This window comes from Haemorhous mexicanus, chromosome 3 (assembly GCF_027477595.1).
Source record: "Haemorhous mexicanus isolate bHaeMex1 chromosome 3, bHaeMex1.pri, whole genome shotgun sequence".
NCBI lineage: Eukaryota > Metazoa > Chordata > Aves > Passeriformes > Fringillidae > Haemorhous > Haemorhous mexicanus.
In genome coordinates this window covers 77,714,199-77,738,091 of record NC_082343.1, presented here as the reverse complement: position 1 = coordinate 77,738,091, position 23,893 = coordinate 77,714,199, and the positions used below count along the sequence as shown (strand labels likewise).

Below are 23,893 nucleotides of genomic sequence, written 5' to 3'. Positions count from 1 at the left end.
TTTTTTTTTCAAAAAGGCTTTTCAGAAGCAGAATCCTTCTGGGATGAATAAAACTCCCAGGTACATAAGCTTGCAAGAAGCTACAATGCAAGTTCAATAAGTTACTTTCATAATGAAAAGAACCTCCATGTTCTGCACTATTAAGTAGCCTAAAGAGGCTTTTAGTTACTGCATTATCTGAAGTACTGATAGCTGATTTAGGCAAGAAGATTATCTAGTTCGACTTGATAAGATTACTGTAACGAAAGGGAAGCTGCTCTGAACAAGATTTTAGGGATTTTTGTGGCGCTATTAGACATAAAAATAATTTTTTCCTTCCTGTTAACATTGTAAGATTAAAATGTGAGTAACTTTAAAAGTAAGAGTCTGCTCACTGGTGTTGCCATTAATGGCAAACCCACTCCAAAGTCCAGTAAGTTGTTTCAGAAGTTTTCAGAAAGCTTCAGATTATTGAGGGAAATGAAAAGTATAGAGACCATAGCCATTAATGAAATCTTCCTGAGCACTTAAGGAAAAAAAATGTAGAAAAAGTTACAGAGCTAGATCCAGCCCGGAAAGACCCATAACACAGCAAAATATTTGAAAGAGCCAACTTTCCCAGCAAACAGGAATAATTACTAGTCTATCATCAAATGATGAGTATTTTAATTAGAAGTCAGTCCTCTCTTCTTTTTCCCTCCCACCTTTCACACCTAGTGTAAGTGGATAACTAACAATGTCATGACTATTGAAAAGACCATTGGGACCCCTGGAAAATACATGTCAGTTTTAAGAACATGGCATTGAAAAGGAAGGGAACAGGAAATCTAAACCTGCCTTTTCTTATATTACCCACAAAGAAAACAGACAGGTTTTACAATGGAATATGAAATACTGAAATGTTTTAATACACGTGGAAGTTAAAGACAGCTATATACATTCTGTGCAACATAAACATATTAAAAAAAATCCTCTCTCTTAACACAAACTTTATCACATTGGCACAACCCCTGGTGAATGCACTGCATTCAACAAGTTGAATACTAGAGAGCACATATTTTTCCCATTCTACTAAAATAATAAATTAGAAATTACAAATTATGATTTTCTTAAGAAGAGACTGAATAAGATTTTCAAAAGTACACTATTAAGAGGGACAGGTCTCATTCAATGTGAACTAAGTTGTGAAATTCTTTGAAATCCTGTCTTGTATATTGCAATATAGGCTCTGTTCATACAGATATTTGAATCTGTAATAAATTAGCTTTCAATCTTTCTATTGCTATTCATCAGGATATTGAGTCAATCTTCAAATGCATGACAGGAATAAAATACCATAGGTTTTTTTTTTTTTTTCAATTAATACACAAATTGGGGGGAAAACTGTGGAACAACCACAAAAATTGATACATGTATTTCCATTGTAAAGAAAAAGAACTTGTCTAGTGTGTCGTGGTCTGTAGTTTTAGGTACCAACAAAGTCATAATGTCCAAGAGGAAAGGATTATTCACCAGTACATTACTGATCTGTCTCATTTTCCAGTTTTTGTATCTCATTTTGTCCAGCCTCTGCAAGGTGAGATAAGAGTCTCTTATAGGCTTCTCTGTTGGGGAGAAAAAACCAAAACATATAATATGTTACTTTAATAATCTCACACATCCTAGGAGTAAAAGTATGTAATTCCCAAACACATTGTTTAGATATTGAGATATTAAAACATTTCAGCTATTCAGCTGCTTATTTGCTGTGACTCTTTAGCATGGCCAGATCAGAGGAAGACTAGGGACTGCACTGTTTACAGCTAGAAGTGTAGTGGAGCTGCTTAGAAGGCTACTTGTTTAGTAAACTGTTGTGAAATACAAGTTCCTTATTTAAAAACATGGAGTTTCCAAGGCCTAGATGATATTAGCATTCAGACTTGATGATGTTTGCTCTCTTATTTCTGCCTAAGCAATCCCTGTGACTCTCACCACAGCATAGTGATATGAGCCCCTCACACTTGGGTGCAGCCCAAGCACTGAACCAGATTCAGACCACCATCCTCAACCAAGGACAATGACTGTTTTAAAACAAACCTGGAATTCACAAGGGAACTGTCACTCAAGTGGATTTTCCAGAAGAGTGCATATGTGTTGATGAGACTTTTCACCTTAAGTTCATTCTAATACTCTCCAACCCAAACAATGTAATTATTGTTAAAGTACTGTCTCTGACATTTAGGTATTTTCTAATTATCTATTTTTGTCATGAAATATTAACTTGAGCAAACAAAACTGCAGTTTTCGTACTAGTTCCTTGCAATTACAACACTGGACATCACCACTATAAAGCATCTAATGCAACTTCTGAACCTTACTTCTTTTATAGATATGGATTTGCACTTTAATGTCTACAGGAATTGCACTGAAGATGTTAATATCATGTTATTTAGAGTCTAGGACTGAAAAGAGAAAATCAGGTGTTCTTGAAGAGAGAAAATTAGTGTTCTTACAATAAAGTGCTCATGGATCATCTCAGGCTGCTGGGTAATGGAGCACATTCTAAATACATATAACTAATAGAAAACATCGACAACAGGTTAGCTAATATATATGGTTTAAGTGATGAGGATAAAGGAAATTGAGCTCTTCAGTAATCTCCAAGCATGCATTTCAGGAAGCTCAAACAACCTGCATGCTTTCAGCATTTTGTAGATAATGGGATCAATGTTACCATATTAACGGTATTTAACAAAAGAAAAACAAGCAAAAATTTTAGCTATGAAACATATTATCGAAGGATGAAAAGCAGGTCGTGTGGAAATCCTACATATAACACTACATCAGACTGATCCTGGGCAAATTCTCTTAAATAAAAACAAATGCAGTTATTGGTAGTGGATAGTAAAAAGTGAGTAATATAATTATAAATTAATTAAATACATTTTTCATTAAATGGAAGATGAATACCCTGTGAGTATCCTTCAGTGTCTCACGAGTTATTCTTGCACAATACTGTCTTTTGGACTTATAGCCCAGGCCCTGCCAACACACACCTCAAAACTTCCCCAGTGTGAGGTATCAGTAGATCCTCTCCTTTGAGTAGTCCCAGGATGTGTAGCAATGCAAACACAAGGGCCAGTTCCTTGCCCAGACCACAGGAGAGTCATGGGCAGCCTTCCAGGGAGCAGCCCTAACAGGACAAGCTCCACATGAGGCAGAGCTTCCTGGAGTTTTGTAGCAGTACTTGCATAGATGCTGAAAGGTCAGTGCTGCAATTGCACCCAGACACCACCATCCCTCCCTGCAGAGCTGCTCCCCTCCTGTGCTATTTTCTCCTAATGCCAGATGGATTCCAGTGTCTAATATTTCTGTCCTGAGTTCTTGTGGGGCAAACGGAGGAAGTGTGAGCCTGCTGTGCCTATTGGAGCCAGCCTTTCCTGGACACCCACAACTCTTCTAAATTCAGATTATGAGAGAGCTCTTGATATTAAGTTGGGGGTATTTGTTTTCCAAGCATCTCAGACCATACCAGAAGTCATTTCACATATGACCCATAAAGTCCTCTAAAACAGGGACTAACAGGAAAATTCTTCGGGTAAGGAATTCTTAATTCTGTTTTGCAACATAGATTGTAGCGACAACTTGGCTTCACAAAAATTCTACTCTGGTCTGTGGACCCTAGTATCAAAACATCTTTGGAAATATTTAGCAAATATAGATGGCTTAACACCATGAAAGGCTTGAGTTAAGGGAGATTTCTGGCTGACAACATTTAAAAATCACTCACTTTTGAGTGTCTGTGCTGCTGTCTTAACACTGCTTTCTTTCAAAAGAATAAACCTCTACTGTTCATTATCAAAAATAATATTAAATGAAAATCAAACCTCTGTGCAGCATTTCTTCCAAGGCCTTGTTTGCGTTCGGAATCCTTCAGGGACTGTGTGATTGTGGGAATCAGGCTGGTAACTAAAGTCTGATCCAAGACTGCCACTGTTTCCAGTATGCTGAAAACCCGGTGATCATAGACAGCAGTGTAGTCCTCGATAAACTGCCTGAGGAGGACACAGGGGCATTTAATGCAGGGTCAAAATGAGATGTAGAGAACATGCCAACAGCAACTGTAAAGTCTAATCAGAACAAACAATCTGGCTGCATAGCAATTTTCATATTGTTACACTGGAATACTCTACCTGGAATACTTTCTCTAAACAAAGGATGGTTTTGAAGCCTAATGCTAAAAAATCCACACATTTTATTTTCAAGTAATTTGGCAGATTTTGCTGCTGTTTCACCAGGACTGCCTTGTTTTTAATGTGTGTGAATGCAAAACTAAACCATATATTTATTATTTAATAAATATTAATTGTAATAAAGAGACTAACAAAACAAGAGTTTTAGATTCAAATTTGCAGAAACAGTGTTGGCATTTCTTATAAACTCCCCTGGATCTTAAATAGGGCAGATCATTATATGGAAGCACATCCATTTGCCATCCTGAGGACCTGAAAACTTTAGGACTCACAGATTACATTCAAATCAAAACTAGCACTCTAGGGATGACACATCCCATGAAATTGATGTATCACATATAGAGTGGCATTGTGCCAGTGAATGCCATTGTGAGTGGCATTCTCACAAACACCCATTCTTTTTACAGTGAGTCTCTCTCAAGGCTTTCACCTACACCTAGCCCAATACAGCAGCAGTGCTAAAGGTTTGCAGAATGTCTTTGAGTGCCAGATCATGCAGGTCTTCTACTGTATCCATGCAAGACACAGGATTCATTTTGCAGAGCTATGAAATAAGAATAATTTACATTAGAATAATCTATTATTGTCACAAAATCTAATTAAAAAACCCTAAGCTTGTTATATGTATATTAGCTGCACTTCAAATTAGGCACACACATCTTTCACAGCACCGTCAGCATTCCTGAGGAGTTTTCCCCATCACAGGAAAAGCTATATGCCTATCAAAATAGTACCTCATCCATGAGGAAGCAGGTATGCCTCTCAGTTCTATTTTTCTGCTCAGGCTTTTTGGCAAAGCTGTGTTCAAATCCAGTGCCAAAAGTACCATTACTAAAATACCATAAACAAGCAACAATGCAGCATGGTGGGATAATTAGTTATTTTAAGAAAACATGTTTGCTGTCAATTGGCTTGCAGCAGCTTTGCTGCCAGTTGGCATATTTTCTGGTTACCGAAATACAGAAGTCAGCTGGGTGGCGTGTTCTCCTCCTGACCCTGCTTGGCAGCCTTCTACCATATACTGTAAAATGTCTGTAGATATTTTTTTAACTGCAAAAGAAAAATCACAAGATTCACACAGAGCTCTTGAACTGACCATCTGGAGAATGTCTTTAATGAAGACAAAATTTTTTAAACGAGAAAAAAAAACGTTTAATATTTCTTTGGTGCAAGTGAAATGGTTGTGAGAGCACTTAGTTAGATTGGCTATAAAGAACAGAATGAGTCACGGGTTTATGCAAAAGTCTCATTTTCACCACCATTATCCTTTAAACAGATTTTTAAATACACTATGGTTTTTTTAATTTAAAGCCAAGAGATATACATTTAGAGGAAATAGAGGTTTTATTTAAATCTAAGTTTTGTTTATATTCTTTAAGCATCCCTATTTGATTCGAAAGAAAGGTAGTCACAGCCTTATATTCTGCTCAAAGCTGTGTGGATCTACTCTGTAATTTCAGTGGTGGAGATTGTTCTGAAATGCACCCTTACTCTTTTTTAAGGGAAAAAAACCCTAGAAAACCCAACAACCTCTCCCACTATTTTCTCAATAATTGTTTCCAAATAAATACCCAAGTTGCAAAATACAGCTCTTCCTTTATAAAGGTGGAACTGGGCTGCAAGGACTTTTCTAGAAGGGTGTGGCACAGCCCTGTCCAGGCAGGCAGGGAGCTGGTGGCTACAACAGCCCAGGACTTCCAGCACGTTGCAAGGTGGGTACTCAGCTTTCAGCAGATATGGCTGTGATGGCAAAAGTGGGGAGAAAATTGGTGATGACGGAGCCAATTTCCTAAGCACATCTTGTCCCTGAAACTATTATAGACCAGAATTGAACAATACTTTATCAGAAAAAATTCCCAGGAGAACTCAGAGGTGAATCCAAATTTTGCTTAATGCCTCTCTAGCAGCAAGAAATGGAAATTTTGAGCTCAGGCACATTCGTTACACAATGGTGGGGTGAAAAGAGTGCTTCATTCTTTAGGTACCTAAAAATAAAGATGTTCTTGCTACGAAACAAAGCATGCTAAAAAGAGAAAGAAGACGCAAAGATACCTTCAGAGAGCAACATGCTACTTTTAATCCATTTATAATGCCTTTATGGGGAGAACATACTCTTATGGAAAGAGCATACTCTAGTCCTAATTGGTCTCAAAACTTTAGGTGGAAGAAAAGTTCCACAACTGCTAATGGAGGAGATTATATGGGAAGGATTGGGGAAAAAGGAAATGCCTTCAGATTCCTGAGAAGTTGATTAGTTCATTAGAGAGTTAAATGAGGCAGGACTTCTCTGCCTGAGAGGCAGAAGTCCCAGACCAGTTAATGAAAAAAAAAGCCTCATTCAGTTTATCTGGCCAGATTGTTTTATTCACCTCATCTGAGAGTCTTAAATACTGGGATGAAAGATGCTCAGCAGTGCAGAAACCTTGCAGGCGTGGAGAGATGTACTTAAAGCAAACAAACAGCTCACCTTGCAGCTCATTAACCAGCACCAAGCACTTCAACACAGCTGGGAGAACCAAGTCTATGTCACACAGTTCAGTGCTCTGGGTTCTCTGAAGTACTTCAAGAATGAAAGCAAGAACAGAGGCCAAGCGAGGAGGTGGAGCATGCCCTTTGAACTGCAGGTAGTTTTCCCTGGGAAGACAAAGTAAGCCAGAACAAAGTCTATGATTTGGGTTTTTTTTCCATTAATGCAAGCACCATATACCTTAAAATAACTGTGATATTTCAGCAGGAGGCCTATTACATAGATTTCTACGTTTATCTAGACTTAAATAATGGCTTCTATTTATCTTAGTCGTAGCAATGACTCCCAGTTTGTCAGAGGACAGTGATATCTTCTGACTCTTCTGTTCAGGGAGGAGTGAGAAATAAGAGCCATCATAATTACAATTAAAAACCCAAGCGTGACTATTAAAAGCTAAATAAAGTAGCTTTATAATATAATTGAATTAATGAAGGAATAAAGATTCTAAAATCCTAAACCAATATGCATGATACAGCTGTTATTTAATTACATTATTTAGCTTTATGTACTTTTGCAAACTCACAATCATACTTGTGGTAACAGCTCTGTTGTTACACTGGTACTGTTATTTGATTTTTGTAAACAGTATGTTGTAACAGGACAGCCAACGACTGATTTTGTTCTGTCAGAATTAACACAAACATCTCCAATATAAAATCTGCCACAAGGATAAAAAGGTGACCTGCCAATCTGCAACAAGAGCAAATTTTAACATCACACACATGGAGTGTTCCAATTTTAACACATTGATTTGTTCATTTTCCACAGAAGAATACAAGAATATGAACTACTGTTGGTTTGGCATCACAAATTAATGGAATCTGAAGACAGTAAGTTTTGCAGGTGAAAGAGAACACAGCATTTATTCATCAGTCAGCAAGAGCACTCCCAGAACCTTCAAAAAAACATTTTAAGATATTTAATATTAGGTACTGTTTACCTACTCAAACAAGGCACATATGTTGGCTGAGCAATGCATCAGTTAAAAAGCAGCATCATTATTAAAAAATCAGTAAAGAGTGCTTCTACAACTTTCAAATGCAATTTGACTTTCAGAGCTCTGTGTACTTCATTGCACCACTTCAGAGCACTGGTGTGACTTGGCCACTGAAAGTTGTGACACCCACAGTTCTTGTATCATGTGGTCTGTCTTACTTTAACATTAGCAACACTGAAATCTTCTGTCTCATTAATTACTCTGAAAATTTCTCACCTTTTTTTTTTTTTGTGTGTTTTCTTCCACTACAACAGCTCTGTGAGCTGGGTAATACAATCCTGATGGTGTGGTTCCCTTTCCCCTCTGCAGCAGCACTACATTCCCTGCTTTCATATGGCAAAGTGGTGAACAAACTGCACCTATTTGTGTACAGACCCCATGACTGCCTCCTGACCACTCAGCACTTTGTAAAACAGAGTGCTGCTCAGTTCTAACACATTCTTCCCAAATCACTATGGAATGTTTCACATCTTAAAAATCACCAAGTGCCATTACACCTCCAAAACTTTCCACTCTCAATCCCCATGTTCACACATGCATGCACACATTCAAAAATAACTTTAATAAGATGACAAAGTTTGGGTATCCAAAAACATGTCAGAACAAAGATTGTGAACTCTTAATTGAGTCCTTTAATAGGTGATAATACAGGCTTAACTTTCAGGATTGCCTATCATATTTACCCAAGATCAGCACTGGCATTCTTTTTCTGATCAACACGTATACCCACTCTTTAACAAATAAAGATCCAATTACCATAGATATAGGCCTGTATTTGAGGGGGTTTAAATCCTTTCCCAACATGGGAAAAAAGTACAGATTGTTCACTGTTCTGCAGTACATAAAACCAAGTGTCAGCCTCTCAGCAGCAGGAACAGAGATTTGTAGCTGCTGTTGACATCATGCAAGTGGTGACAACGCAGTGAACAAATACTGTCTCCCTGCCTCTCTGTCTTCCTCTTCCCAGTTTTCCATGTCCCTGGGGCAGCTGGCACACCTGTGTATACCCTGACACTTAGAGAGCAACAAGGCCCCCAGTGCACAGGTGCCTGTGGCACTACAACTCTGTACCCCTAAATACAGCCTGAGACACACATGTGATGATGTCTCTTGGAGCATAATTTTTCTAGAAAAGGACTTGCATTTCACGTGACCTCCTGCAATATTTTTTGTTGTGGCCTAGGACTTTTATCCTTAATTAATCTCTCACAAATCTTTCCAATTTTACTCTTCTGATATATAAACACTCTCCTTCCTTTGCTCCCTGCCTAGCAACTCCCAGGCTCTTCCAAGAGCCACACCATCAGCTGAGAGGAAAGCAGAGGCCCGAGCTCATGAGCTATTTGAGAAATCTGAATCTGAAACCTGAGTAAATGATGTTTTATATCCTACTGGTCCTTACCTTATGACATGCAAGGTGGTCTTGCGGAGACGGAGCAGCTGGGGGGCGGTGATGGAGCTGCATAAAGCAGAGAGCAGAGGATGCTGCCCAGCACCGGCCGCAGTCGGGGAGGAAGGCAGGAATCGTCCAAAATAATGGCGAATAATGCTCCCAAGGAGTTGATTTAAATAGGCACCCTGCGTTTGGGACTGACAACATATGAAGGACAGGCCCTGTGGAAGAAAATTTTAGAAAGTGAGGAATTAAATAAATTTTTTACCGATACAGTTGAATAAATCTTTAACAACTGCATGCTAAACATTCACTACATGCTGTGCAAACTGCTGCACGCAGAGTAACTATGCCTGACAAATAAGCATCGCTGATTTGCTGCAGACATGATGATCCGCAGATGAAGACAGAGGCAGGCAAGGCTTGCAAAGAAGAAAAAAATCTTTCACTAGACTAATATATCGGAAGATAAGCTTTGGGACATGCAAGCTCCCCTTAAAATTCAAAATAAAACTGCGGCATTTCAGACCTGAGAAAGCTTCTGCGCCCAAAAGCTTCTAATTTCTGTTTTCAATCCTGCACGTGGTCTAAGAAAGAATGTTAATCAGGTAAGATTTGAGATAGGACAGAAAGAATAAATACCTCATTTGCTTGTAAAGGACTGTGTGAAATTTTTGTATAACTGATATAGCAGAAAAATGAGCACTTAGAATTGAGCTCCAACAAGAAAAGATTGCTCTTAGTATGAACAAATTAGGGTAAATCAGGCACCATTTATAAGGGATTTAGAGGAGGTTTTAAACTCTGTTTAAGATAAGGCTAAAACTGCTGTGATTTATCCAATATAAGCTACATTGATCCAGAGAAAAATCTATAATGAAAGTACTTGCCCAGAAAGTGCTTATCTGAACTCTACCTGTACTTATAGAACATATATATGGTCCATTCCTGAAAAAAAAAGAGTAGTATTCTTACTGGAATGGGTTCCCATAAGAGAAAGTGAAGATCTTGTTTCCTTCCCCCTCCTCTGATTACTGAGAGCAAGAAGAACAAATCACTAAGAAAAAAATAAAAAGGTCCTGTGATCTCCTATCTCAAGGGTCACAGTCAGCAGCACAAACAGAAGCCTCTTGAGAACTCAGTTTTCACAATAGTTTTGTCCAACAAGAATAATGGTGTAAAACAAGGTCAAGCACAGAGCTCCCTAGACAGCGATTTCAACAGTACTTCAAATTTCCATTAGCATTGCAATCCAGACTCCAGTTTTGGTAAGAGGAGTATCTGTCTGAATATTTATGGTTGCTGAGGTAAACTAATGCCCCTCATATAGGAATGAACAGATCAAGTCAAGCTGCTTTTGTTCCCCAGCTATTGAAAAAAGTGTACTTCTGTTACTTTTTGTATAGATGTCAAAAAAACCCATTTTTTGACTCCCGAAAAACATTTTCATCGATACCTGTCTGTGTGAACATGACAGAACATTCAGGTGGAAAAAAAAAAAAAAAAAAAAAAAAAAGAGCAGGCTGAGGCATAGCTGAGGGTCTTGAAATGCTGAGTTCCCACTTTTGGTTCCACAGTAAACAAATACAGGAAACACAATATTTCAAGAAATGAAGTGCCTGAAGACTTGGTGGCTCTCTTGAATGCAGATTCGGCTTAAGGGTTTTACCTCACATACTTTTGGGGTTCCTTGATAATTCTGGCAAGTCTCAGTGATAAAAACTACACTTTCTAAACTGAGGCTTTGAGTAAAACTTCAGATTTTCTCCTCCTTTTGTATGTATGAAGTAGGAAAAAGCTGCTGCTGTATCAGAATTCTTTTTAAGAAGTCTGATACTTCTTGGCAAGTAGCAGACTTAGAGACTGTTAGAGATGAGAGACTATTTAGTGTGCAAACTTAAGTGTTTGATGTTTTCAGTAAGATATTGCAGCAGGCATAAAGAAGAGTTGCCTGTGCTTTCTGTAGTAAAGCTCATACAGAAAAACAGAATATATTCCATAATCCCAATATCGGAACTGGCACTCTCAAGACTCTAGACTCTTAGTGTTTTAACACTAAAAGAATCTATACATCTATGACACAGTGTATTAATTTATTGGATAAAAGGGACACAAAGAACATCACATCCTTACAGAGGATACGTGCAGGAATACATGAAGAAGGCAGCGCCTCTGAAGAACTAACAATGACAGTTGCTAAAATGAGATAGTTCTTCAAACTGAGCATCAACAAATGATACACAGTATCAAGAAGACATCTGTTATTAACCAGTAGGAGTTACTGTTTTTAAGAATGATCCTAGACTTATTAAATGGTTGCAATAAAAAGAAAAGAATATTAGAATTTAGATATCTGAAGGAATGCTGACTAAGTTTTGCACGTCTAATAATTTCATTTCAAAGTGAACCAACAAACCTAGTCTGATCCTTCATAAAAGCATTTTCATTTTTTGAGTTGAAATAAATTGATTTGGAAATTGCATCCCAAAAAATTAGAAAAGAACTTGGATTTCTCTCTTGGACAAAAAGGCCTACTGACTTCAGGTCAACACTCTGTCCTTTGTTTTGGACTCCTCCTTTTCCTTACAAAGTGCAGAGAGCAACAAACCTGCCCAAGGTCTGACAACAGCATATCCCAAGTGGCACAGGGCATGAATTAATAACACTGAATAGTAGGTGCAAATCTCCAGCTACAATGGCAAAACATCCTAGGTAGTGCTGGCCAAGGATGTGATTGCAAGGTAATCACACAGAAATTTCTTCCTTTAAATCCCACCAGTAATTAAGAAAGATAAAGGAAGCTACTGTTCAAATGAGAGAAAAAAGAAACATGTGCAACTGGACTGCAATTCTGGACCAGAGATTTGAAATCAATCACATCAGACCCCCAGGACAATCCCTGCAAAGCAGATGGACTTTAAAGGGTTGATAGAGTTGCTTTCTTTTCTTTAACTATGCTCTTCAGCCATCTCCTGAGGTTAAGATTAAAAAAAAAGACGTTTTAAGGGGAGCAGAGAAGCATGACATCATCTGCTCTTTATTTTAGCAGAAAGGCAACGGATTCCTCTGTGTGTTCACTGGAGGAACCTTTTGTGGCCAGAGCTGCCTCTTCTGATTTATCTGTGTATCTGTAAATCACCTGTGGAGAGCAAAGAACCGATTAGTGTGGATTACTGGAACTATTCACTGCAGAAATGCCAAGCTACCTAATGATGACTTACACTGTAAGTCCCGCTGTTGGAATAAATCTGCTGTCCACCAATTAATGTACAATTCCTGTTAAATACATATTATAATTCACAAAATGTACTAATAAGCTTGCTCAAATATCGGACCACAGATGTGGCTCATGGGAGGGCTTTCAAGGTCTGATCTCTGACAAATGCTGAGCCTGCAGAGAGCCATTAAAATCACTGGGAAGTGTATGGGCCAAGCACTACTCAGATTGAAGCTCTTTTGCTGTTCTCAGTATTTAGACAGAAATCAACAAATCTTCTGTATTTGGACAGGAATAATACTGATAAATCAAGCAGGATATCTTACCTTCCCTGTCCTTATATATACAGTGCTTATTCAATGCACCCACACTGTATTCTGCAAGATAGACTTAAACTAATATTTCTTCTCCAAAACAGGTCTCTTACACTGCTTCAGTCTTTTCCCATATTACTGGTAAATGTGTACTAAAATTCTTCCAAATCATTCTCCAAGAAATTCATCAAGAGCAATATTGGTCTGAAACTTCCTGTGATAGATTTTAGCAATCCACTACCACACAAATCAATTCAACTTCTTTTTGCAGCAGTGAAATACCTACAGTTAAATTGTACATATCGCGCTGTCTCATAATTAGGAACAGTCCCATACAATTGTAAAATGGCTGTTCATTCACATTCTTTGTGCTTTACTTTCCAAAGTCAGTAATTCAAACATATCTGAGGACAATTTTTATATCTCAATAAAAATCTTTCTTAGGTCATCAAGTATTACCAAAACACATGTGCAGTGAAAGAAATAGTACCCAGACAGTAACCCTTTAGGCAAGATAAAAAACCAAAAAATAGTTTAAAAGTTGCTAGAGCTAAGCTATTTTAGCAAGGCAGCATCAGTGACTGAATTTGGAAAAAAAAATCTTTATAAGCTCCCTGTACAGTAGAGACCAGACCAGCTGCCCAAAAACTGTCAAAAGGCAGGGGTAATAGCCCAAAATTCTATATAAGGACAGACTTAACAAGTAAACACAGTCAGTCTGAACTGATGGGAGAGAAATGCAATATCCAGTCTTAATTAGTGCCTTTGACAATTACGTGTGCTTGTGTAAAATGAAGCAAATAAATTTGTAGGTTTGGGGTGGTGAAGGATGGTGAAATACAGCCATTGGTTCTGACGAATTGTGTAGTAACAAACTACATTGTGTGGAGAGAAGGAGCTTTGTATGTTGTCCTAAAAGATGAAAATATTCAGGAATTCTATAGGATTTCATAAAATAGCTGCATCAGTGGATATGTAAAATAAACTGCTACTAGGACTGACTTCAAACCACTTTAAAACCCACAAAAGGATCAAGTAAACCACATTTCTGAGATCTGAAGCAGTTTTTTTGAGCAAAGCAGGAAAAGCCTACACTGTAGGAACTGAAGAAGAAAAAAAGATGGAGCCTGGAACTTTTCAGAAGACAAAAGAAAAAAACATTAAAAAGAAAAGGCTCCTGAGTAGAAATTCCACTCAAGGACTTTTATACTTTGACTATGAATTAAGAACTTGCATGTATAAGAAGATGCTTTGCATGGTCTCCAAATTCTCGTTTCTTTAGTTTCAAGTAACTGTGAAAGGATTAAGTTGTAAGCTGGAGTATGAACAGGGACAGATCTACAGAACAATGCTTCTGTAACAGTAGGGTGAATTAAGGCTCCTGCACTAAAATACAAGTGCTCTACCTCCACAAATGAGCACCAGGTATAGGGCAGCTCCCCAAGAGTGGCCTCATCACATATTTCACCTGAAGTTTAGGTTAGTCAAGGTGAGGTTATTCCCAAAGAATTCTCTTTCTCCATCTTTTCTTCCACATATACTGCTTTATCACTTTTCTGATAGCCCATTTGGGGTTTCGGGTTTTGTTTGTTTTGTCAGGCTAGTTACTATTTGATTCAAGTCACAAATTGCTATTCACAAAATCATTAAAGCAAATTAAATGAGAATGTGTATGGTGGTGAAAGGGAATTAATGTAGCTTTAAGCCAACTGTGAAACAATAACTTGAGATGTCAGAGAGTGCCTAGAATCCATTCAATCTCAAATGATCTCCGAAGAGTTATTTTTTTGTTGTTGTTTTTAAAATGATCTTGAAATATTTTTGTTTTGAGTTGACGCTAAATTGGAATTTTCCCACTTTTCCACATAAAAGAGAAAGAAGCATTTTTGAATAAATCAAGCATTTTGAGACACTTAAAAATACTGAAACCTTGTAAATACAAACAAAAATTAATAAAATACAGAAATGTCATATTGAAACAGGAAAAATAACTCATGAATTCTTCTCTTTTCTCGCCAGAAGTTTTTATCAAATTAAAGAATTACTTGTTTTCTAGAAGCAGTGTTTGTCTAAAATATTGTGTCACACAAGATCATCTAGCATAGCTGGAAAGCACATGGACAATGCAGCAGACTGATGAAGAGTACAAAAGTGAGGTCTGGAAGTCAGAATCTGGCAAATAAACCAGGAAACAAGGGTACACAACACTCAAGACTTCAAAACCAACTCAAGTGGTTTCATCTGAAGACTACATCTGTCTATGCAGGCTCCAGAGAAACTGGCTCTACAACTGAAATAACAAATTAGCAAACAGACATTCACAGTCCATGCTATTACCATTGTCCAGATGGCCCTACATGTACACAACTTCTGAAAATACCTACAGAGCAATAAAGCAAAACATACTGGGCAGAGCATTGCATAACCATATTCACTTCCATATGACATGCCTTCAATCACAATGAACTGCTTTTGAAACTAATAAATTCAAGTGATGTTTACAATGTCACCACTGCATTGTTTCACAATGTGAAGTAGTCAGTTAAGACTCCAATCAAAATGAAGACTAAAGGAGAATGGTAAACAAAAAAGATGCAAAGATTTACAAGGAAAACATGTCAGCTTATTTATTTTCAAAATATAGTCTTTTCTCTTTCTCACCAGCAGAATTAGTCCCTTTCTACAGCATCAACAAGCCTTAAACAGTTTCAAGAGTGACAGGGTAACTGAGAGAAGAGTAGGATGAATAATAGGGAAGAAGGCTTTAGTCATGCAATCATAAGCAGCAGGAAGCTGATTTAGCAAAACATATTCTCCAAGTATTAAGACAAACCAGTGGCATAATGCACCAAGGATTTTCTTTTGTTCCGAAGAGCCACAAAAAAGGGTTATCTCATTTATAACTATCTACAGTTAGCCAAGTCAAGGATGATTTAAAACATTTGTTCTATCATCTTAACAATTTTCTCACTCAATATTATAATTACTTGATGCACTGTTTGAGAAATCTGGTCACATTGGTCACATTGGAGATCAGTGTAAGCAGCAAGTTTGGCTAAAGGTTTTCCATATGCAGTGATGAGACCAGAAGCTCTGGAGTGTCTGGAGTGTACCACAGCATAGCTGCCTGCAGTGAGGAAAGCCAAATGGGTGGCAATTTTCCTTTCACTTCCATAAAAAGAAAAAAAACTTCTCTTGCTGCTTCAGTAAATTCAGTCAATGCTTGTTGACTAGGGAAAAAGAAAAGAAAACATCCCCTGCAATATTAATCTTTTCCTGAAGATTCATTTGTATGCTGGTAATAGAGCTGAGATACTTACCTGGAGATAAAGAGGCAGGCTTTCCTGAATGGCAGACAGCAAAGCCACAGGCAGCTCCTTGTCCTGCTGGAGCACAGAGTGTGGCAGCAGTAAGCAATCCACAATGCGAAACAAGAGTTGCTGTGCCTTGGAAGTAGCCAGTATTGGTGCACAGAACTTTACCAGACATCCTGTTGAAAAAAATTCAAAAAATCCCAAATCAATTTATAGTTAAGAAAAAAAATTAAGCAAGGCTTAATAATCAATTATGTTAAATTATATAATCTGAGAGTAGCAAAAGCAACTGAATTGTCTCACTCCCACGTAATCATTCCATGGCATCCCGTTAAAAAAATCCCAGTCAAAACAACTCAAAAGACCATTTACATTTCATCAAAATAAAATACTATATTGATTCAACACAACACAGTTAGAAGTTTTTTAGGCAAGTGAAGATGTTTTAGGAAAAGAACAGCAATGCTAAAGATAGGATGAGTCTCTTAGATCCCTGCAGAAAACTTAATTAAACTTGATCCATAACCCTACTGCAATCAGCACATGGGCACTTGCACATTTACCTTGCTGTGTGCATTCCTCCCAGAGATATGCTGCCTTTGCCTTCCCTTTACATTTGTCTAACACCACTGTGGCAACACCACATCAGCAACTACTCACACAGCAATTCAATGTCAGCAAAACATTAAATATCCTTCAAATTGCATTTAATTTCAGCAGATTAAGAAGAACAAGGGGCAGCCAACTCCATTAAGTCTTGCCAGGTCTTTGTGGGCTCTCAGTTCACAAACTGAGAGCCTCAGAGAACATCTTTCCTGTTTTCAGCACAATAATGTATCACTTGCTCAGCTTTGAGCCAGTTTTAAGATTGTTCGTTTGACTTTCAGAAAAAAAAAGTAAAAAGGTGTTGATGTGTAAATACCCCAACTTTGAAAAACATCTTGATTGCAGGCGAGGTGTAATTTTTCTTGAAAAACTAACTCCATACTCAGAAGTGTTAATACTCAAAACACACATTAAATAAAACAAGATTCTTATGTAGACATTGTCAACTTTACATTTTATTAGAGGCAGGAAGAAATTTTGTGGGTTGAAAATACAGGAATATCCTGAGGAAACATGTTTAAGACTTTGAAAATAATGGAAAATCAAAAGTAGGCTGGTACAAGATATTATTAATCTATAAAAGTCATTCATTATCATCTCTAAAAACAACGCAAAACAACATTAATCTTGTGGAGTGAAAGAAAACACAATGATCAATCATAGAGAAAGAGAACGATCACCTCACAATACTTCTAATAATGTTGTCTAAGCTTCCTGCTTTGAAAGAAACATGGTCATTCCAGCTCCAAGTACTCCTTCTATTATCACTGCGTGATGTATGGGACAGTACAAGACACAATCTGACTACAGACAGGAGGTGTTTAGATTTGTTAAGTTTTGTGCTTTGTCCTTATAATTTAACAAGCCCACTGAATGTGAAGCAGTGATTGAAATACACTTGATTTTTTTTTCATTTAAACCTTCTTTATGTTTTCTTAAATAAAAAGAAAGAACATTTCCTTGCACACAACAGCATGACTGAAGATTAATCGTTTCCTACTGCAAAGAACAAAAAGGACAATACCAATCTAAAAAGGAAAACCAATCTAAAATTACTTTTCAAGGCTCCAACCCACATTTGGGTATCTAAAAGTGTTTAATTTTATATACATCTTGTGTATCAAAGTATGCTGATCTCACAATATAAAAATTGAGTATTTTTAAAAACTCTAATTACAGTACATTTGGTGCACCTCCTGCATCTGGGTCATGCTTTCCCTGTGCTCCTTAGAATCAGGATGTAAACTGTGTGTGCATGCAAATCATTATCTCTGTTTTAAGATACATAAGGTTTACTCTGTTTTTAAAGCTAAGTGGGTCAGACTGGCACATTCATTGAGAATTAAAGCACTCTTCTTTTTCCACCCTATCAGTGGTTCCACATTTAATAAATAAATGCTAGAATTGCATCTTAGTAAAGTGCAGTGCTTTTCAGAGAAGGGGTTCCAAAAAAGAAGTGATACCTAAGCCGATTTGGCCACTAACATAACTCCACTACATACCATGTAGCCTGCCATAATACTGCTTATCACAGAATAGTCTCAGCTGAAAGGGGCCCAGAAGGATCACCAAGTCCAACTCCCAGCCATGCACAGGACACCCACCAAAAGTCCCACCATGTGCCCAAGAGCATTGTCCAAACACTTTTTGAACTCTGTCAGGCTGGTCCTGTGACCACTTCCCTAGGGAGTCTTTTCCAGTGCTCAATCCCCCTCTGGGTGAAAAACCTTTTCCTAAACTCCCTAAAACCATAGTTTTAAACTCTACCTTACCCCTCCACATTGGCCCTGACCTACAGTTTGCTGAATTCTACGACTCCTACAGTTTGCTGAATTCTACGACTCCTTGGTTGCACTTCTACTTAAACTATACAGTGATTGAAAAAATCTTTCACAAACAAGTGACTACCACAGTGTTTTCTTTGGTGAGTCAGGCTACGCCCCATAGCGTGGATACCTAATACCAAACATTGCTTCTAACACTGCATGTTGTCTCAATCCACATGGCTCAAAATTTGGAATTTTTTCAGAAGGGTGTACAGTGACTTTTATGTTCTACAGGAAGAACTCAGAGCTCATCAATTCTGTTTGAAATTAGTGGGCAGAGGAAGGAAACAGTAAGAGACCTCAAACAGAAAGATCTCATGACCCTCTCTGGGAAGAGCAGATCCACTGTGGGTACAAATTGCTGTAACTTCAGGAATTGCTATGACTTAGACAATCCTCACTACAGCTAAAGAGCCAGAAACCAGCTCCTGTCACTGTTTCTGAGTTTGTTTAGGTAGAACAGGTGGTTTTCACTAATGAAAGATACAAAACCATCTTACTTTTCAAAATACTGGTTTGCAGGAGTAATTAAAAAAGACCCATAAAAACTCACAAGGAGGTTAGACATCAGGATCTAGAGAAAACTTGGAAAAAAAATATAACTGTAGCATCTTGAAGACTTTCTTTTTTTGAACATTAAATAGTGTAGAGCAAATATATATCTGGATAGTATAGAGGGGAAAGAAGTATTATAAATTTATTTTACTGACTCTCTAAAAATATTTCCTAAAAGATAAGATGTGTAAAATAATTACCTATGATCCAGTACGTAAGCTGCAGACCTTCTGGAGGTCCTTTTGCCTTCAGATAGGGTTTTACATACTTTAACACATCACCCAAATACTCCAGAGTCTTTGCTACCATGGCAGATCTCTCAGGGAGTGTCTGAAGACCACTGTAAGTTCTACCAACGGCCTGAGAAAACAAAAACATTGAAATAAATATAAATCAGTCTCTCATGAGACTTTTTTCTAAATGTGACTAATTTCTTTTGGTCACTGGAAACCTGATACATAGTTTCTTTTCACTGAAATTGTCCTATGAAACTAACACGGGGTAGATGTACAGTACCTTAATGAACTGGACAAGAGCATGTTTTGGATCTTGCTTGAAAACTGACTGTCCAACATTAGCCTTTAAAAGAATGTTTTCTACTTCTGAGAGTTTAAAAATCAGTCTTGTCATTTCCGTCAGCTGCTCCATGTAGGCTTTTCCTGATTATTACAAGAGAGCACATCAATAAATACAGTATACAGTATTTAATTCAGTCCCAAAATCATGAAGTAAAGAATTATTTTAAAATATCTAAACCACAAATATTTGGCAGCCAACAGCATCTCTCCAGATAAATAAAACAATTCCAAACCAGTTATTTTTCTGATATAATTTATAAGAAAATACAGAGTTTTTAGTATGGCTAACCAAGCTGATGGGTTTCTTTTTTTTTTTCAAAATCCACAAAATGTGTATGGGAAATAGTGACTGGAAGATATGTTCTACAAATAATGAGAACTATGGTTGTTTTAAAAGAAGGGATGAAATATTGCTGTAAGAAAGCAAAGTATCCAGTGTAAAAAAGGGGAGAATTAATTGCAGCTAGATTATCCCACCCCTCCCTTTTTTTTTCCTTTTAGGCCATTCACAGCATGATTTCTGACTATTTACTTAAGATTTTCACTTTTTTTAGAGCAGTTTCTCCATGGGGGAAAAATAACTTGTCTCCTTGGGAGCAAGTTTTTATTCTTTGCTTCCAAGGAAACAAGCTCTTTTATCTTTGTTTGTGATAAATTTGTCATATGCAGAGCAGGCAAACTATCAATAAATAGCACAAGCAGTGTAAAGAAACACATTTTGTAATTAGGTAAAAGTAAAGGAATACAAACAAAAATATATTTTGTAATTAGCTGAAAATGTTTGCCAGCTTTGCAATATAGCCCCGTTACTGCAAACATGAGGGAAATGTGAGCACTTACCAACTGTTCTCTCAGCATCTGTCTTGGCCAAGGCGCCACTCGGTTGATCGAGGAACATTTGCAAAACGCAGCGAAACCACGACCGTACTGTCAAAGCTTCGTAGGATGTATAGCCCATGCTAGAAAAAGCTTCACACAGTGAACTGCGTAGGTGGAAGAGAAAGAAAAAAGGTACAGAGATCTAATAAAAGTAGGCAGAAAGGTGACAGAGTATCTCATTTGGCTGTAGATGCATATATTCTTGTGTATATATGTTTTGGCTGCAAAAAAAAGAGAGGGAGGAAAATTCACACAATGGGAAATGCCTCAGTGTAACAATGGATGATTTGACTGTATTATCTGACAGTGTACAATGCTGGAAATAGTTTATCTGAATCAGCTTGGAACTTCATATTGACACTGCTCACACTGCTCCAGCCTTTCATATAAAGCCAGTCCAGGTGTCCCACACTACTCTGAAGTCTGCTTAGTTCTAACAACATTAAGGATGGAGAAGAGAAGGTCTGCTTTAGCAAATAAAGATAAGCCATGTTCAAAACAGATGCAAAAGGGAAACATAAAAGGGCACCTTGGAGATGAGAAAGGAAACTGCTGTACTCGGCAGTACACATATTCATTTAGGTATATATATACACACAAGAATATCCATTCACACATAAACCTGCTATATACACTTTCAAACACTTGCTACCATTCTACCAGTCACGTGTCAGACCAGAGTCACTCAATGCACAGTCCCTGTACTCTACTACTCTGTACTCCCAAAGTTTTATTTGCCTCATCACCATGAGTAGCTGCTGCAGTTGTTTTTCCCAAGCCTATCAACCTTGCATCATTAATTCTGGAGAAACTCCTTGCTAAAAGACAGCAGGTGTGTGCTGCACTCTGCTCCCAATTACTATCAAAAGAGGTGCATGTGTGCTTCAGATCAGGGATATTTTTTGAAAATAGTTACACCATTTATTTGAGATACTTCCTCCCTGATCAGTCCTGGATATTTAACGAAAAATGCTTGTAGTCTTTCTTGATATGTGTACATGTAAATCTACCTATTTTCTATTGATTTTTTACTCACGCTTATAACAGAATGTCAACAAAGGCCAGATGGAAACCAAACTGGATTCTACTTCTCACTAAACAACATTAATGAAGTTGAGGGGTTTTTCTGCTTCACTTACTTAAAAACAGTGATATCTGTTGAGTATATTTTGTCTGAACATCCCTGCTGAAGTACTATTGACAACATAAATAAGGAGACCAAATGAAAGCAAATAAAATAAAAAAATTAACGCTGAATTCCAGGACCAAAAGAGAACAAATAGGTTGCCTATGGACTTAATGCTACTTGCAGTACCATATAAAGAAGCTCAGCCTCATGTGATCTTGATGTACATAGCTAGTCTACTTGGTCCCAAAGGCTGACAAAACCACTTTCTGTTGTAGTCTCACTCTTGTTTCCCTTGCTTGCTGGTAGGTGGGCCACTTAGGCATCTTCCTAAAACTGGAAAGGAATATGCTCCTAATCCTTAGAAAGGAACAATAACCACCTGCTGGAAGCATGGCAAGTGGTCCTTTTAAAACAGTGAGCTTTTTCACATGTTTAAAGTTAGGTTATAACACTGTCATGAGCCACACAACATGGATCTGCAAAGGAAGGTTTAGGCTCCACTGCAGAAAAAATTCCAAAGCTCATGAGTATGTTGCCAGAGCTTGCAGGGTATAACAGTATTGGAAACAAAAGAATCTTTTACTTTTAACTGAGAATGTTTGATGGGAAAATTATCAGAGCACAGTAACCATGAAGTCTTAAGACCACAGCACTTTGACAACTTTTGCTACAGAACAAAGGTTAAGATAAATAAGTACATGAATCATGCTAAAAAAAGTGATTTCAAGACAACAGCAATACCTCCATATTCTATTAAAAATATCTTACCTTAGGTACTCAGTGTCCTTCCACAAGGAAGCTGAGCCAGGATAACAATGTATCTATGTATATATTGTTAACAATATGTCAGGCGCTTAATGAATTTTGGTGACAAATACTTAAGTAATTGCTTTTAAACACCTACTTAAGTGAAGAGAATTGGTAATTAAACTTATGACCTAAATAATACCAAAATTCAAGTTTAGGAATCAAAATTTTTTTCTTGATCTCACCCAAAGAGCAACAAAATTCAAAATTATAAAATTCAAATTATAAAAGGAATTTAATGTGCCTAACTCTTATTTCATTCAGCACATGCTAGGTATCTGCAACCTTGAATGAAACTCGCTCTATAAAAATCATAAAAGAGGAATTTAGCAGAGGACTGAATACTCCTTTTCCAAGTTCCAAACTGACACACAAGGAGCTAAATTCAACCTTTTCTAACACCTCCCTGCAAGAAGGCCATAGCCTCATCTTTGTCAATCACACTTAAATAATCTTTACCATATCCTGATTTACAGTTACTGTCCTTAGTACACTATGTACCCTAAAAATGTGCAACATTTTTCACTTTCAAATACAGTCCGACACAGAAATATTCCCTCTTTCTCTCTCATTTCTCACCTCCCCTGCTTCCAAAACCTGATTCATAAGCGGGCAAGGCGGGCAAAAAAAAAAAGCACACAACAAAAACAACCACCACTCATCCATCTTAGGTTCATAGAGGCTTACTTAGTGAAAATAAAATTTCTCAGGTATATAAAAATTCAACTGGATTGTCCTGGGCAATCTGCACTAGCTGATCCTCTTTGAGAAGATGCTAAGAATCTGGACTATTTTAATGAAACATTACAGTCTGAAGCAAGATTTTCCTGAAGCCTAATGAAGGATGAAAAGGTACTGGAAGAACAAACAGTCACAACTTTTCACCTGTTTTCAATTAGATGACTTAGGTATCTTGACACCAGCTGAGGCCACACCATGTCATCCCACCCAAACAGCCGCATCATTGACAGAACAGGCTGTGGCTGCAGATCTGACAGGGCTTTGCTGGGTATATCCAAAGCTAAGAGAGTAAAACCTGGTTTTAAAGAGAGAAAAACATGGCACCATTTTAATAATTTCTTAGTATAATCCCTGTTCCACAAAGAGTACTGACAATTAATTACAATCACTAATGTGCAGTCTGGAAATACCAGAAATCTCAATTAAAACTGGGCAACTGTTCTAACAGTGATTGTTTGTATCCATGTTAAAAATGTAGTCTCTATCCCAAGCAGTTTGTAAATCATCAAGACATATGGGTGGCAAAGGAGGAAAAATGGATCCTAACACATGCAATTTTAAATAGATTCACAAAACCACAGTTTATAAATCCTGAAGGCATAGTTTTTACCACCTCTGAAATGTCTTAAAACCTGCTTTTTCATCTTCTTGACTTCCTTTTCTTACCTCCATCCACTACATCTTGCCCTATACACTTAAGTATTACTGTGCTTTACAGGATTGAGATTTATTTATTTGTTTTGTTGTTTTTACACACTTCTCACAGTGAAAAACTGTATCTGGAAAGAAAACACTCAGT

The 23,893-nt window shown here is 37.5% G+C and overlaps 1 protein-coding gene across 1 annotated transcript in view; it reads right to left on the bottom strand.

Moving 5' to 3' along the window:
• Nucleotides 1–864: 864 nt before the first annotated feature.
• Nucleotides 865–23,893, bottom strand: part of MMS22L (MMS22 like, DNA repair protein) — an 89,078-nt gene continuing 66,049 nt past the window's right edge. Inside the window, exons 16-25 of the mRNA XM_059842425.1 lie at nucleotides 23,239–23,389; nucleotides 20,379–20,521; nucleotides 19,477–19,619; nucleotides 19,161–19,320; nucleotides 15,980–16,149; nucleotides 9,138–9,349; nucleotides 6,679–6,845; nucleotides 5,165–5,261; nucleotides 3,846–4,013; nucleotides 865–1,583 (exon numbers count right to left, since the gene is read on the bottom strand). Of these exons, the coding sequence (XP_059698408.1) occupies nucleotides 1,499–1,583; nucleotides 3,846–4,013; nucleotides 5,165–5,261; nucleotides 6,679–6,845; nucleotides 9,138–9,349; nucleotides 15,980–16,149; nucleotides 19,161–19,320; nucleotides 19,477–19,619; nucleotides 20,379–20,521; nucleotides 23,239–23,389 (1,496 nt within the window). The 3' untranslated portion in view covers nucleotides 865–1,498. The remainder of the gene's footprint in view (nucleotides 1,584–3,845; nucleotides 4,014–5,164; nucleotides 5,262–6,678; nucleotides 6,846–9,137; nucleotides 9,350–15,979; nucleotides 16,150–19,160; nucleotides 19,321–19,476; nucleotides 19,620–20,378; nucleotides 20,522–23,238; nucleotides 23,390–23,893) is intronic.